Genomic DNA, 16,426 nt, shown 5'->3' with positions numbered 1-16,426 from the left:
ACGTTAGTAGTTCTACCCTGAATCCCACCACTGGCTTTGTCCCCTGCTGTGATTGGACGCTGTTTTGTGTAAGAGCCAATCGCAAGAGCACATGGGTACGATTATAAGTTATAACGCCTTTATCCGGGATATATAACCGCACTGTTTCGTTTCGCTCTCTTTCCCTTTAACCTTCTTGTGCCTTTCAGAAGTGAAGTACGGTGGTATACCAGTACCACTTTAACTTGCTGTGACGCGGTTATAACCTTGAGACTCAATAGCCACCAATAACATAAATCGATCCCGTGGGGTAGGCAGCCAAATTTTTGGGAGGGGCCAAATAATTTGTTATCTTATACAACTTTTTGCTAACGCTCGGCGTGCTTTTACCAAACACATGACTTGCCAAACTGTGGTTCGACAGGACAGCCAAACGCTTTATTGGTTTATTCCATGTCTGGTGACAAAAGTCATTTTTAGTAATTTATATATTCCTTTGATAGTTGAGAGACGAAAACACAATGATGAGGGACGAAACTGCACTAAATTTAAGTTTATCAACGTACAAATTTGAAAATTTGGGAGGGCCCCTCCCTGGCTACGCCACTGAATCGATCACTGCAGATCTAAATTCTGAAAAACAATTTCGTAAGTGCTACGTCACATAAAGTGCAAAAAGTTTCCTAAATCTACAAAAACAATCATGGTTCTGAAAACTGTATTCTCAAAATTTTTGCAGAAATGTTTTAAACCTTTTTAGCCTCATCCTTTTTAGCATTTTAAATTTGTTGTGGAGATTTGTTGAAAATTAGGGCATTTTGGTCTGGTCACGTGAGCGGATAGTCACAAAAATCATCTGCGCGGCGTTTCGGGTTTTGAATAAAATTCGAGATAAAATAGAGTTTCCATATGGTATGATTGAAGAATTTTGACCGAAAGCATTTTATCTGCCGTTATTTTGGCATAGTTATCAAATTTTCCCTTTTTAGTTGCTGTTAAAAATAAACATTTTTTGACACATGCGGTTCTCAGGCTTGTTTCTAGAATTTTCTTTGTGATAACATGAACAAAGTCGAGAATTGTAAATGACTTGTGAGTTGAATAATGTCTTGATCAATTGGTGTGGTTAACCACTTTTTTTGATAACTTTTGATTTTTGATAAGGGAGAATTTGATAACTATGCCAAAATGACGCAGATAAAATGTTTTTCGGTCAAAACACTTAACCTGAAAGCTCCAATCATGTCTTCTAATGCATTGACAATGAATTTTTGTGTAACAAGTGTTTTTAATTCCTTAGTTGGAACTGTTTTGATCAATTTAAGTTTGTGCTCAAAATCATTTTTAACCTGAAAGCTCCAATCATGTCTTCTAATGCATCGACAATGAACTACCCAGCAAATGATTCAATGGCAAGGCTGATAGCCTTGGAAAACAGAACTGGTTACAGTAAGTTATATAGTTTTGGGGACTTTTGTGGCAATGTTTGGCCATTAAAATTCATAGTCACATATTGTGTGTTTGAAAAAAAAACAAGGTAAAATTTCCATGTATACATTAAGATCATTTCTTTTTATGCAAGCAAAACATTTTTGTTTAGCAATGCAACAGTTCAATGGTCAAAGAAAGTATTGGAATCCAAAATGGAAAGATCCAATTCCACCCCGGGGCTGTGAAGTGTTTGTTGGAAAAATCCCAAGAGATTTGTTTGAAGATGAACTTGTTCCAGTGTTTGAAAAGGTTTGATGATTTTAGCAAAAGTTGCCAAGTTGGCCGATTGTTTAACACAACAGCCTTGTGTTAATGAGTTTGTGGTTTAATCCTGCCTCTGGCCACTTGTGTTTTCCTGCTCAGCAAGAAACTTAAGCAGCATTGGTTGTAATCTAAGTGATTAAAATCAATTTAGGCACCAACTTCCTAAATCAAAAAAATCAAACGCAGACAGCTTATTGTGAGCATAACACACTCAAGTGTTGCCTGCTCACCAAGGATAACAATAAACAAACAAGTAAACACATTTTAGTCTGTTGGAAAACCGTTTCAGGTCGGCCAGCTGTTTGAATTGAGACTTATGATGGATTTTAGTGGATTCAATCGAGGTTATGCATTCGTTTGTTACACTTGTCGGGAGCATGCACAACTCTCAATAGAAAAGTTGGATAACTATGAGATTCGGCCCGGGCAGCGCATTGGCGTATGCAGAAGTGTTGACAATTGCAGGTCTATTTAAGTTTTGATTTAAACGTAGGTTAAGATGGGTCATTTTTTTAATTTGTTAAAGCTAGCTAAGTAGGATAAAGAGGTGTTTTTTTTTGCGTGTTAGTTTTTCTGGTAAAGCATGCATGAAACTAAACTGTTTGGTCTACATCAGGGGTGTCCAACCCGTCAAGGTTCTGAGTGGCCTGCGTAGTATTTTTTGAAATTACTCATATTGGCAACTCGCCTACGTAATTTATGGCGAACTTTCATTCTGAAACATTTGCATTTATTGTTTGCTTTATTTCTTTGTTAATAAAGTAGTAATACACAACTGTTCAAGTTACTTTGGTTACCTTACAATGCGCATTGTTACGCATCACAATTTTCATAATGTTACGTCATAATCTGACTCGTGCTTCAAGAGTCAGTCAGTAATGTATCTTGGTTCATTGAGATACATCTGGTATCAGAGACTCGCGCAAAACGCATTTAGCAGTAAAACATCTTCTTCACTCTGCAGTGATATATTATGCCAAACAGGAAACAAAAAGCAAGTTACGCTAACAGAAATTTCCAAGAAAGGTTGACATGTGACTTTAAATCCCCTGCGAGATCAGTAATTTCTAACAGCCATATGAAAAAAATTCGCTTCGCATTGCTCCATCGTCCATCTCACCAAATATTGCAAAACTTGTTGGAGAAAATTACTGCCAAACTTCACATTGAAATGTCAATCTTGTTGTGTTTATTGTTCTTATAACTGTAAACGAGGATAATACACATTTCTAAGATTACAATTTCGGTGTGAGGATTTTAATTAGAAATTGTAAGACAGCTATTTCTAAGATTCCAAACTAGCAGTTAGCCAGTAACACTTTAGTGGCCCGCGCAATCATTCGTAAACCGCATGTGGCCCTTTTGCCAAAAAGGTTGGACACCCCTGGTCTACATGAATGTGTTAGGAAATGCCGGGTCATCTGTCCAATCAAAAACAGTCAGATTTGTGTGCCTATATCATACAACATAAACCCATAAGCATAGCTTTTAGTGTTGTATACTAAAAACTGGAAAAGGCTCACCACTATGTCAAGCATGCCAGGCACGCAACTGAAACCCAAAGCAGAAAAATGGTTTCCATGGTTGTCGTATAAAGTACGATATTACCATAATCCGATCAGTTTTACAAGACTTGAACATTTTTAAAAGGGAATAGCAGTTGATTGAATATTCATCAGGTACCATACCAGTACATAGTAGTGAGTGCCCACCATACCTTCTGCTGGGGATTAGGTTTAGCTTAAAAAAGACATTCAAAAAGCTTAAGCTAGTCACTGGTAGAAACTTTTTTTTTTCATTATAGTCAGGTCGTGGTTGTGTTAAGAAAATGTTACCACTACCTTGTAGGTTGTTTGTTGGGGGCATCCCAAAGGACAAAACCCAGGTGGAAATTAAACAGGCGATGTGTGAAATATCTGAGGATGTCAGTGATGTAATAGTTTATCCAGGAATTGAAGCAGGTCAGTATTGTTTAATACTGATGCTAGTAAAGTTTGCTTAGATGTTAAATGACTGTAGTAGGTATTGTAGAGGGGTAACAACTTTTAGTTCAAACAGCAAAAATAGCAAAAAAAAATGTTTAGGGTGATCCTTGTCCTTATTATTTATAGTTTAGCGAAGCGTTTTTTCTCATTATTCAGAAAATTGTTCTTCACTGTTTGCACTAAAGCAACATTTGTGATAAACTGGAGTAATCTTTTCTAAAAGTGTGTCGGGTAAAACAACATTAATTTCCACAAATTAATCTACACAACCAGTGGTATTCAGAAAGTTGAGCCTGATAAGGAACTCGGCAATGATGGAAAACAAATTTTACCAAATATTGCAGTAAGAAAGATTACTTAAATATTGTTCACTAGGTGAAGCGAATCGAGGTTTTGCATTTGTGGAGTACAGCACACACAGAGCAGCTGCAATGGCTAGAAGGAAACTTATACCAGGCAGAATTACCATATTTGGCAATGAAGTTGTCACTGATTGGGCTGAGCCAGAAGTCGATGTAAATTTTGCTTTTTAATTTGTGTTTGTATGCATTAGGTCAGGGGTGTCCAAAGTGCGGCCCGCGACGGCATTTTAAGTGGCCCGCAGCTGTTGTTTAATATGTTGTTGCATATGGCCGCTATGATTTATATTAAGGTTTTGGGTTGTTGCGATTTCATGCAAAAGATTCTCATGGAACTTTATTTACCGATAAAAAGAAGGTGTACATGATGCTGACGCAAAAAAAACTCAAAATTTTCTTAAATGCTGTATATTTTGTGTTATGATTGTCCTCTTAATAACTTTGCAAAAGCACGTTGGCCCGCGAGCATCTTCACGTGATGAAAATTAGCCCCTGTAAAAAAGAGTTTGGACACCCCTGCATTAGGTCTTTACCAACATATTTTATTTTTTGTTAATTTAAACAAATCTATGTTTATTGGTTTACACAAAATGGATAAGTGCAAATCAACTATGTTTGCCATTTTTTCAAACTACAAATACATTAAACCTCAGTTAATACAGACTTGTTTGGACCAAAAAAATGCTGATTTGGTGAAGAACCAGATTAACCGATGTCGATAAGTTAAAGCCTTACAACATTACAATTCATTTGTACTTCAAATTTTGTCTTAATTAGGCATAGATACAGATTAACCGAGGTTTACTGCATATGTAAGTGTCAACTTTTCCAGGCGAATGACACTTTAAGTCGGATCAAAAATGTTTATGTGAGGAACCTAAAGATTCAAACTTCACATTACACAATATTTTCCGCTTTCAATGCTATACGACCAGGTGCCATCGAAAGAGTGAAAAAGATTGAGGACCGAGATTATGCTTTTGTGCATTTTCTGAGACGGGAGGATGCTCTTTATGCAGTACAGGTAACATGCTTGGTTTTAAATTATTTCTCTCTCTGCTTGAACCTCAAATAGTCTGTATGAGTAACAGAGCTATCAAATTTAATAGGTTTGCAAAACTTGGTTATAGAACAGTGTAGCAGAATTAGTTTTTACGTAAAAAAAAGTGGCTAAGTCAACATTTTTTCTGACATACTTCTCACAAGAACACACTGTTTTCAATGGTAAATTTAATTGTTACATCCAATCCAGAAACATTTTTGGGCACCAAAGTTAAAAATAAATTGTGTATGAATTAGGTTTAAAAACAATTTAATGTATTTGGAAACTGATATAATATGTATTTTGACTGTGTTTTTTTTTCTTCTTTTTTTACAAAGGTGATGAATGGTCAAATAATTGATGGACAGGCTGTGCAGGTTTCACTGGCAAAACCTCCATCGAATAAAAGAGATGTAAAAACACCGGTTCCTGTTGTTCGTGCAAACCAAATAACAAGTAGGTTGCCCAAAAAATATTCTTACAAATATAATCTATTTGAATAAGTTTATCGGTTATGTTTACTGGGTAGTCTGTTTGGGCAATGGTTTTCTGCACTAGATTTTAAATTATGGAAAACTGCTATTGTAGGTTTTGGTGCATATTCTTGCATAATTGTGGTTACGCCTTAAAAAGTTATTAAATGCCAAAATGAACTGGAAAACATAACAAATTCATATTTGGCATAAAATGATATATTTTTTGGCAGGTGCAAAGCTACCAACATTCACCCAAATGAATGGTTTGCTAGTTTCTAAACCAAACCCAGTGGTTCCACTTGTGAATGCGATCCCAACTTTGTCTTCCAATGCACCTAAACCACTTACAAGCTTGATGACAAATCCCATTCAGGTATAAATTGATGATTGAAAACAAAAATAAGTTTTGTGTTTCCATATATTTCCATGTAAAATTTCAAGCTTTTCTTGCAATTAACAGAATTATGCCATTAACCAGTATATATTTTGTACTTGCATACCAAAAAGTAAAGTAATGCACTCTGTTTCCATGCATTAAAAAATTAAAATGTTTGTCATTAAAACTGACTTCAAACATCATGAAGATAAATATGGTTTTCCACATTGACTGATCTGTCAAGCTTTTTATGCAGTTAGCCAGAATATTTAATAAAATGGATAAACAAACGGCTATGGTTGGGATTTCCGATGCCAGTATAAAATAGAATTTTTCGATTTTCAATTTCAGCCTTCAATGCTAACACCTGGACAAAACACCTTAAAACCTGCCCAGCTTACTTCTGTGCTGTCTGTTCCCAATCTTTATCAAGTCCCAGCTACAAGTGCAGACAAGCAACCTACCCCTGTAGTCCCTTCTATGAATGATATTGTTAATGAATTTAAGAAGATTTGGTTGATGGGAAACAATCAAAATGGAAAAAGCAATTTGGAGCCTGTTTGCACATTGGACCATATCGCAAAAATACAATGCCCTGTGGTAATGTAATTTTTTGATGATGTAATGTTGTAGTTATGTATGTTTTATCCCCAAATAGAAGCTGCATACTTTTAAGTGAAATCATTGGCATTAGAACGGTATACTCTCTGACGTCAAAAACTATTTGATGCCTGATCAATCCCAAAAATTGCAAAAAATGTCGCATCTATAAAATTTGAGAACTACTATTCTACTAAAATTTTTGGGTATACTTTTAAAATACATGCCTACAAAACAAGCACCAGGTCTATTTAACGGCATTGTAATGAATCAAGCATAGCTCTCAAGCATTTCCATACATCTTTTTTTCTACCCGAGATCTAGCTATATGGAAATGCTTGTGAAACTGACTTGATTTGGTATATATAATGCTTACAATAAGTGGTGTACATGTACCCAGGTTCATATGTGGGTTTGTTGTAATCACTGCTGTACATATAGGCTTTAGGGTTGATTGCAGTTATACAACAAATTTTCTCTGGTGCAGGTATACCTTGACCAGCTTTGTGCAATGTTCAACAACGGCGTTCGTCCTCTGTATAAACTTTACTGTGACGAAAGTTTCGGGATCACTCGCTATGTTTATCAAGTCACACTGATGAACAAGACATATCTTCCACCATCCAATATGTTTTCAACCAGCATTGCCGAAGCTCAGAAGAACTCTGCTCGTTATATTCTTGCCCAACTTGGTAAGCAAAACACTGATAGAAATTGTAGCTACTAAAACTTTGTGCTTCTAAACAACGGTCCTTTGCTTAAATGGTTTGAATCTACTAGACATGTACTTTAAGAGTAGGATTGCATGACCTTTCACTTTTAACGAAAGCACCACAGGTTTGTTATTGCAACAATAGAGTGTCTCCATCAGCTGAACACAGACCTCTTATTGGCCTGCAACATAAAAATCACATGTTTTTTTAAGCCAAGATGAAAGTTTCAGATTACAAACACTGCCAAGTTCCTAGCAAAGAATTTGTAATCAGTGCCTGGCCACCAGTATATTTGAATGTACTTGTGCTCAGCCCCACAATTCTGTATTCAAAGCTTGGACTGCGCACCCCAGCTGTAAATAAAAAATTATATTCACAGATCCTTGGTTGAAACTGAAATTTCTTGAAGTTGTCAATGGTAACAAGTGCATCGGTCAGGTCCAATCAAAACCCAGTGAAGTGGTGACACCAAATACTGGTCTTGTTAAATCAGTTTCCCATCCTGATGGTCTTAATCAGTATGCTATGAACGATGTTGGATGGAAAACACTGAACCCTGTCACACAATCTGGCGTTTCTGACAATAAATCAGGGTTAAGTAACAATGACAGCTCATGGAAACAATGGATAGAGGTATAACAGTTTCCAATTTCAGATTTTAGTTCTTGTGTTTTTTGGCTTTAAAAAAATACCTAAACTGGTATTCCATGTTTTCTTTTTTGGGATATATGTGACAAATAAGTTCAACCCTTAACAATCCAATAGGTTGAATGACACCCAAGTTTAAATAAACACAAGATGCTGAGACAAGAATAGAACTATAGGCATGCAAGGAACCTTTGGCATCTTCGTGCAACATGGCATTTGGTTTGCTAACTTTACAACATAGATCAAGCCTTTTAAAATTTTAAACTTAGCTATGTTACAAAGAACAAAACCGCCAAGATGACTATGTAACTGTTCATACCCTGTGATAATTTGTGTGAAAAAATGAAAAAGTACTTAATTAAACTCATAGAACCAGCAGTACCAGGTTCTAAAGTTAACCACATTACCAAGCACAAAATCGTCTACAAAACTACTCTTGTCTTTGCTGCTTGTGTCAAGATGACAGTAAAGATCACACCCAGTTTATGGAAATACTTCTAATCATTTAAACACCTAGAACCAGCATCAACAAAAAAATTATTTATGTTTGAAAATGTTAAGATGAATCTGCCACCTGCCCGACCGCCAGTTGTGACATCTGCAATCGGAATGAGCATGATTCCAAGGCACAGTTACAGCAGTGTCAGCACAAACAAGGAAAACTCCACCTCCACTTCATCACTGGGACTCTCTGATGGTTTGTGGGATAGACTCCCTGCTCCAGAAACAAGCAGTGCTGCAATGGTTAGTAACATTTTTTCTATGCTTAGTACTTAACAATGTCATCTTTACAACTGTATGATAGTTGCATTTTTCACCAATGTTGTCTTTGTGTAAGTCCTATTGAATCATTTTGTTATTGATTTATAAATTTGTAGACTTTAGCTATATTTGTTTTCATCCTGCTTAAGTTTCTTGCTCAAGAAAATACATTTGGTTAAGACAGGATTTGAACTTACAACCTTGTGTACACAAAGCAGTTATGCTAAGCTGTTAACCATTCGGCTAACTGCGGTCCTATGCTTAAAATGAGGCCAACATAAACCTACCTGTCAAGCCTTTAAAAAGCGAAGACTTTTGCCGGAGTATTTGAAATAATAGGATATTTTATCCACAACATGAAGCAGTGTAGTTATTCTGACAATTGTGGGTGTTTTTAGCAAAATGGCACTACACGATCTGCGGCACCTGACACATCTTCACTTTTGGCATCTGCTCTTGGATCAAGTTGCTTTTCTGATTTTAAACGACATCCGTCATCTGCCTTCGAGTGCGTCATGACATCTGCCAATTTTTAGCTTGTTCTAACCTGGCTGGTTTGAAACTGTAAAATTTGTTTTAATCGATTTGGATTTTAACCCAATGTGATCTTAATCTAAATTTTACTTGATAAAATGAAACTAAAAATCATTTTTATTTCTCTGTGCTCTCGTTCTAAATTCTTGGATTTGCTGATGACAATCAACTAATCAAATCTTGTTAAGTTTAAAATCACTCCATAAATGGCAGTTTTATTTCCAATCGACTAAAATTGACCCATGTGGACACCATGAAATATATTTACTCAAAATCACTGAAATAATCACAAAAATCCATGGGTTATGTGTTGTGTTCTTATGTTATGTTCCATTCGTTTATTGTTCGTTTTAAATAAAATTTAATTTTCCTTTGCAAAGCGCCAATGTACAAAACCACAAAGACTTAAGACTTGATGAAAATGTGCAACAGACATACAAAATGGAAAATTACCACATACCTCAAATCTTTGTTAGTGTTAACAAAGATTTGAGTAAATTGAGCAGCAGTAGCGGGAAAAAACGATGTATAGTAGCCAATAAAATATTGTTTTTTAGCTTAGCAACATATTTGTTCCCACCACAAATTTATTGGGCAATGAAAAAAACAGCGCATTGCTTTCTTTGCAAGTCAATCGTCGAAAAGATAATTTTCTTTACACAAGTTTTTAATTCAAACAATTGTTAATTTGAAAACGATTGTACATGCACGTTGTGCAATTATTGGTCCAAAACATATGATTGAGGGTGTAGATTTATATTATCTGTGTGAAACTTTTACACCACAAAACAGCTTAACAGCTGGTTCAAAACGTCCCCCATATAGACTTGTGCTAACACAAGCAAAGCGTCTTAAATCATTTGGTAGAAGCACCAATATTACATACACAGTGAAAACTGGAACAATTTAAAATACAACACTATGCTTCAAACAATAAATTGTAGGCAAGGGTTATACATTGCAATTTGAAACATAGTTCGTGTAAAGTTTCATGAAATTGTGTAAAATGCTTCAGTGGTAAAAACAATGAACTACAATAGACAGAGAAGTTGAAATTTTAAACCACAGTTAAACATAGAAATAATGGGGCAAAATATTTAAAAACTTATACTTGGACACAAGTGTTTAATTTACAAGCTCTGCCTGGAAATAAAAGACGTATAAAACTAATATAGTGGAAATGTATATGAACAGTTGTCAGCTGTTTTTATCACAAAAGTCGTATTTCTCAGCCGGTTCTGTTACAAAAAGTCCATTGACAGTAACGAGTATTGCTAACCGGTTCGCTGATCTCATAAAATTTCATAAGACGGCTCTATAGAACTGGTGCGAACCGGCTGAATCCCACCACTGATAGTAACATACAATTCTATATTATTCCTTGTCTGAAAAATCATCAGAAATGTTTCCTTGCACAGGGCTAACAGTTGTGTCAGTTTTTGAGCTTTTTCTTCTTGAGGTATAGGGACAATTGCCGTAGCCCAAAACATTGGCCATCTCACCATCCGACGATGATGGGGTCAGGGGTCGTGAACTTTCTTGTAATAGAGGTTCGCTTTCTCCATTTTGCTTGGGCTTTTTGCGCCAGAGTGATTGCACATCTTTTACTTTGTTTCCTGTGACATAAAATAGACTCGAATCAAATGCTCCTTTTTGGTACATGTAAGCAAAATGCCACAAATTGTAAAACTTTGTTTCTTGGTCAAACTCTTTTTTAGAATTGTTTTTGTAACCGCAAAGCAGCAAGTTGTTGTTTGTTGCCACAAAACATCCAGTGCACCTTTTTTAACAAAAGTTTGGAAATTTGAAATGAAATAAACATGACATTTAAATGTGCATATTTTTTCTTTAGTTCTCCCAATTTCATCCTATTTTAAATATTTATGTGATTGAAGCATGTTTCCCAGTCACATTCTACTAATGCATAATTTATGGCAGCTTGCCAAATTTACACGATATCACCCAAGGCGCATTATGTTTCGGAGCAATAAAACGTTTTATTTTTGTGTGTTTTTCTCAGATGATGATTGTTTTATTACAAAGATTTCTTTCAATGAGCAGAATTTATAAACTAATCTTGAAATGAAAAAAAAAATAAGTTGACAAAGATATTAGTTTTTGTTGTTTTTGTTAATACAAGGATGCACCATTCGTTGCTGTAAGTCTGCAGATACAAATTTATGCAGCCACATGTACAAAAATGTATGTATCTATGATTTACATGAGTTTTACCACTTGTGCTAGACTCTTGGCTTATTAAACTTGCCTGAGAGGTTTTTTAGAAGATATTATAGGCCTAGCAGATATATGTCAGTCATTTTGTAAGTCGATCATGTGCAAACATCGCAATATAAACAGACAGTTTAAATCCATGAAAAAAGGTTAAAAATCAATCTGTTTTGGGCACAACAATATTATCAAATACATCTATTTTTTTAACAACTGTAACATTTTAACGAAACATATAGACATACCAGTAGCTATTGATGAAATAAACATACGGTTGTCAATAACCAAAAGCTTATGTATCCCTACACTAACACATCACTTGTTTTTGTTCACCCACCAACTCTCATAACATGGTCAGTGACATCATCTCGTACATCAGAAACATCAAACATGTTCTTAATCGACCTATACCAGGGAATATTGTGGTCGACAGTTATAAATGGTTTATAGGAGAAGGTGTAGTGGTGAGCCACTGATGCAATGAACATCTCTGCAAAGAAGATATAATTGTAGGAAACATCCAACGCTTATCCTGCCTATTGATATCTTAAATATATACAATAGATATGTATTTTGAACCTGCTTTTAACAGGGCTCAATCATTTTTCTAAGAATTTTACCACATACATGTTTTTGCAAACATGCACACATTCTGCTTAATTAACAGTACATATCATTTTTAGCTGATAGTATGATTTATATATTATGAAAAAAATATGTAGGAAATGTAAGGGTGTGAAAATGTATTTTCCTGAAAATAAAATTCTTTCACAATGCATACTGTGCTGTTTATACTTTGTTAGAACAGGGGTGCATTTAAATAACAGTATTAGACACTAAAGCAGATGATTTTCAATACACATCACAATTCACAAATCTTCAGTGCAATGGAATTACAGCATGACAACATGCTAAAAAATGTGCTCATCAAATTTTAACACCTTGAAAATCAATGAAACAACAGGGCTACAATCAATATACAAATCTCACCGAAGCAGATGAGTAAATCCTGTAGACCATTTGCCAACTCTTCTTTGGTATTCCATCCCCATTTTTTATTCAAGTCAATCACCTCAACCACAATTGCAATAGCCAATGCCTGCCTGCAACCATTGGAAACTACATTAATTATGTATTAGTGTTAATACCATTCTAAATGTTATTCCCGATAATAGGGTCGTATTAATCGGTTACAGTGAGTGAGCATAAATGCAAAAATGTGGTAATGAAGGTGTTGTTATGTCTAGTCTGATTTTAACAGTCATTATGCGGATATATTTGGTTTTGCCGCTTGAAAAATCCAATAAGTGTACAAACAAGTTTACTTACCAGAATGAAGCAAATACGACGAGCTTCACGCATACAAATTTTCCCACAGGCTTTATAGGCTTCAGTTCTTCTTTTGTAGCAAGATAAAAGAGACAAAGGCAGTACATTGCCCACTGTAAACAACAAGAAACAAATTAATACACAACCTACTAAACATACACATTTTTCAACATAGCTATTTCTTTCAAAACCACCACATGAACTAAGCTGTGATACCTTGGGTTGGGGTACAATTTTTATTATAGGCTTAATGTTTGTCAAGCTGTAGGATTTACTTGGGATGATGTTTAAAAAAATAGATAACTTACAATTTGTGAAACGTTATTAATGATCATAATATACAGCCATGCATATCTAGGGTTGAAATCTCCTTCCTTGTAAACATTCTGCAATTGGCAAATTCTGGAAAAAGAAATCAAAACAATTTTATTATGTTTTTTCAAGCGTGTAGGTTACACACAAAATCATAATATAACATTGCACATTTATTTAGTCAAAAAACATTTACATAACAATAAACCAGAACCATAAAACAGTTTCTTTCAACAATACTGTTTTGAGTTGGGCACAAAGGAAGTTTAAATTGCGGAAAGGCACATGACCTGTGATTTGTTTTGGGTTATAAAAAAACATTACTAAACAAAAAGCCCATGACTCTGAATTTGTTGTTGGTTAATTAATTCAAAAAACGCTAATAACCAGAATCTGCTGAACAAAATAGAGATTATTTGCTGTACTCTTATTAGTGGTTGTAATATATACGTACAAGGCAATCACAGTTGTAAGAGGACGAATAAGTGTGTATTGCAAAACTCCCTGCTTACACCTTTGAATAAATATTCCACCCATTGGCCAGCTTGGAAAACAGCAAAAAGGAAAGATGTGTTTCCTCTAAAAGCAGAAAATTATAGTCACAAGTTCAAGGTTTATCTACAACTAATCTCGCTTTACATTTAACAATAAAAAGCAACATGCATAAAATCATTCGAGATACATATAAATTCAATACTGAGATCAGGCCCGAAGTGTCTATGCAGACCAGTGATCACAGCACACTCATATATAAACCATATTGTGCCAGGCCCATTGAAGGCATTATGATCAGCCGGTCTACCGGCGTAATAAGATTTACTTCAAAAAATAAAATGTTATGGAAGTTTGAGACATTAAGCAAATCACAATTTGAGGCATTGTTTATATTTTTACCTGGGGTTTGCTACCAAGGGTTCCAGCCAATTCATATTCCCTGGTGAGGTAATTGAGGAGGTACGACATGAAACTGTAGATAACATATGCTTCGTAGCATTCGCGGACGGTGTCAAAATAAATAGCAAGATCAGGGAACTTAACAGCAAACCACTAAAATACAGCAAAAGTTAAAATGGGGAAGGTGAAAGCATAAAATTCAGTGCAAAAAAGCCTTTGAATCAATTTAGGGGTTTCATTGCAGAAAATAAAATAAATATTTGTTTCAAAATCGTTTAACTTTCAGTTAGTGATTTAAATACCTTATTAGCAGATAACAGGTACACATTTAAGTAAGTACCCTTTTGGGGACACAATACAAAAACGATGGCATTGCCTCTCCGGGACAATACAAAAAATGGCGTTTTACGCAAAGGGTATGAAAAAATGAAAAACTTTCAACTTACACTATCAATCGCATAAACAGGAACCATCCATAAAATTCTCATGATTGGTTTTTGCAGTTCCGGTTGTGTGAAATAGATAAGATGGTGCAATATAGTCCACAGAGACATTGGAATGGTAACAATAACAAACATACCCGCAATAAACCATGCAACTGTGAGAGGTTTTGCCTGCAAAGAAAAATTAAAACGTATTATTTTAGATTCAAGTTGTTGTTGTTGTTTTACTTTTGTGAGTTGACATTATTGTTTTTCAAGCTTTTTAGTGTCTTACGTAGCAATAAAAACTGTTTTTAGTATACCTGGTTTTGAACCAGGTCTACACATAGCAACGGCAACGCAACCAAGAGGACAAGAACATAAAGTAGAACAACGAATGGGCGAATCCAATACCTCCAACCCCGCAATGTGAAACGAGATTCTGAAATCCAAAAAGTAATGAAACATGCAGCACTTAATTTAAAAAATACACAAAAATGCAAGTGATAATTATATATGATAAAAAAGATAGGCTAAAAGATTGGTTTTTAACCAAAATAAATGGAAGTGTAAAAAAATATTGAAACAATAACTATTTATCGTACCTTGTTGTGCTTCCATGCTTTAAACTCCAAATACCTTAGTTGCAGCAAAAAATCTTCCCAACTACTTCATTTTAATTTTACAATTTCATACAAATTTATCCACAACAAATCCAATACATTCGCTTCGCGTAAAACCCTATTGTTGTGAATGGAGTCAGCTGATCAATATGTTCAATAGAGCGTGTTACCACGTGATCCTGAGATCATTGATCACCTGCCAAAACAAGTACACCATTCCTAAAAAACAATACTTTTTGTATATACTATGTTGTTGTTCAACATGCTATGTTGCAAGAAATATATTTCAACTTTCAAGTTTTTGTTGTGTGTATTTTGTTCAAACGCTTCCAAGAACTCATGCAGTACATTTACTAGATGACGCTGTTGGACTGTGTAAATTCGTTGACCAAAGCCATAGGAAAATTTCACAAATCTAACAAAAATCGCGACATTTCCAATGAATTCACACTAGTCCAAGTTAAAAGTATTAAAGCGCGGTGTATTTTTGATTTAGTATGACTGCTAACATATGCTACAGAGCAACGTTATTTAATTTTGTATTTTGTTTCTTAGCTTAGGTAATACAGGACAGATGGGTAACTGCAGTCAGTGCTCTGAAGGTTGGTGGTTCTAAACCACCCTGGGCACTTTATGTTCCGAAATGCAACTAACTAAAAGAGTTTGATCAAAATAGTGTTTCTAAATGCTCTAACCGAAAAAATAAAAAATAAAAAAATCCAGTTATAAGCAATACAGCCGTTGGCCGCTCAGATTAATTTAACAAAACGAAACAAATATAAACGTATAAAAACGAAGTAATAATTATATAAACGTATTTTTTCGGAACAGTTCAAAATAATGTCTTCCTTTAAGTTTTTTTGTTCGTTTGTTTTGTATACTTAAGAAAAAGGTTTTTGATTCATCATGACCCTCGTTCCAAATAACTTACAAAATTAATGAGTTATTTACGAGAATAAACCACTGGAAAGCAGTTTACTCTAGCGTCGCGGATTAAGCCCCAGTGACGTACAAAGTAATTTAATAGTTTGATTTTGAAAAGCATTAAATCGGCGCTTTATGACGATATTAGTATTGCGTGGGGACACGGATAAATATTTCTCTGTGTGGCATGTCTCGGGTAAGGAGAACTGGTCAACTTATCTGAAAATCGGTGCTTTAATTGCAATATATCAAGTGGGTAAATTATAGGACCAGGGGTGGTCATTTGTTTTAGACCAGTTCTCTTTTGTGCGTGATTTCTCTTACAATCCTTAAATACCCCAACCGTGCAATTAAAGCACACATGTTTCTTGAAAAAATATTCCTGTGCAAACTTTTTAGTATTGTCTGCGTGATTCCGCTATTTAACTACAAAGCACTCAGTCCATCTTATAGCATGTTTTCCG

The 16,426-nt window shown here is 35.1% G+C and overlaps 2 protein-coding genes across 3 annotated transcripts; one reads left to right on the top strand and one right to left on the bottom strand.

Annotated features, from left to right (window-relative positions):
- The first annotated feature begins 1,245 nt into the window (after positions 1 to 1,245).
- Positions 1,246 to 9,608, top strand: LOC145238046 (uncharacterized). Of its 2 annotated transcripts, XM_080101085.1 has the most exons (13): positions 1,246 to 1,428; positions 1,580 to 1,719; positions 2,024 to 2,199; positions 3,583 to 3,695; positions 4,095 to 4,234; positions 4,911 to 5,102; positions 5,459 to 5,576; positions 5,827 to 5,969; positions 6,324 to 6,572; positions 7,060 to 7,264; positions 7,665 to 7,918; positions 8,495 to 8,677; positions 9,094 to 9,608. In XM_080101085.1, the coding sequence occupies exons 1-13, from the start codon at positions 1,344 to 1,346 to the stop codon at positions 9,229 to 9,231; spliced, it is 2,136 nt and encodes a 711-aa protein (XP_079957211.1). In that variant the 5' UTR covers positions 1,246 to 1,343; the 3' UTR covers positions 9,232 to 9,608. The 2 variants fall into 2 exon arrangements, with proteins under 2 accessions (XP_079957211.1, XP_079957212.1); XM_080101086.1 differs by lacking the exons at positions 2,024 to 2,199; positions 3,583 to 3,695; positions 4,095 to 4,234.
- On the bottom strand, positions 9,418 to 15,205 carry LOC145238047 (transmembrane protein 184C-like). The gene is made up of 10 exons (XM_080101087.1): positions 15,021 to 15,205; positions 14,739 to 14,857; positions 14,440 to 14,607; positions 13,994 to 14,146; positions 13,554 to 13,678; positions 13,096 to 13,189; positions 12,788 to 12,900; positions 12,449 to 12,561; positions 11,796 to 11,948; positions 9,418 to 10,845 (listed from the first exon to the last, which is right to left on the bottom strand). Exons 1-10 carry the CDS (start codon positions 15,034 to 15,036, stop codon positions 10,604 to 10,606), a joined length of 1,296 nt encoding a protein of 431 aa, XP_079957213.1. The 5' UTR covers positions 15,037 to 15,205; the 3' UTR covers positions 9,418 to 10,603.
- Positions 15,206 to 16,426: the final 1,221 nt, after the last annotated feature.

This window comes from Phallusia mammillata, chromosome 7 (genome assembly GCF_965637545.1).
Source record: "Phallusia mammillata chromosome 7, kaPhaMamm4.hap1.1, whole genome shotgun sequence".
NCBI lineage: Eukaryota > Metazoa > Chordata > Ascidiacea > Phlebobranchia > Ascidiidae > Phallusia > Phallusia mammillata.
The sequence above is the reverse complement of the archived record's forward strand: the minus strand, read 5'-3'. Positions and strand labels throughout refer to the sequence as shown.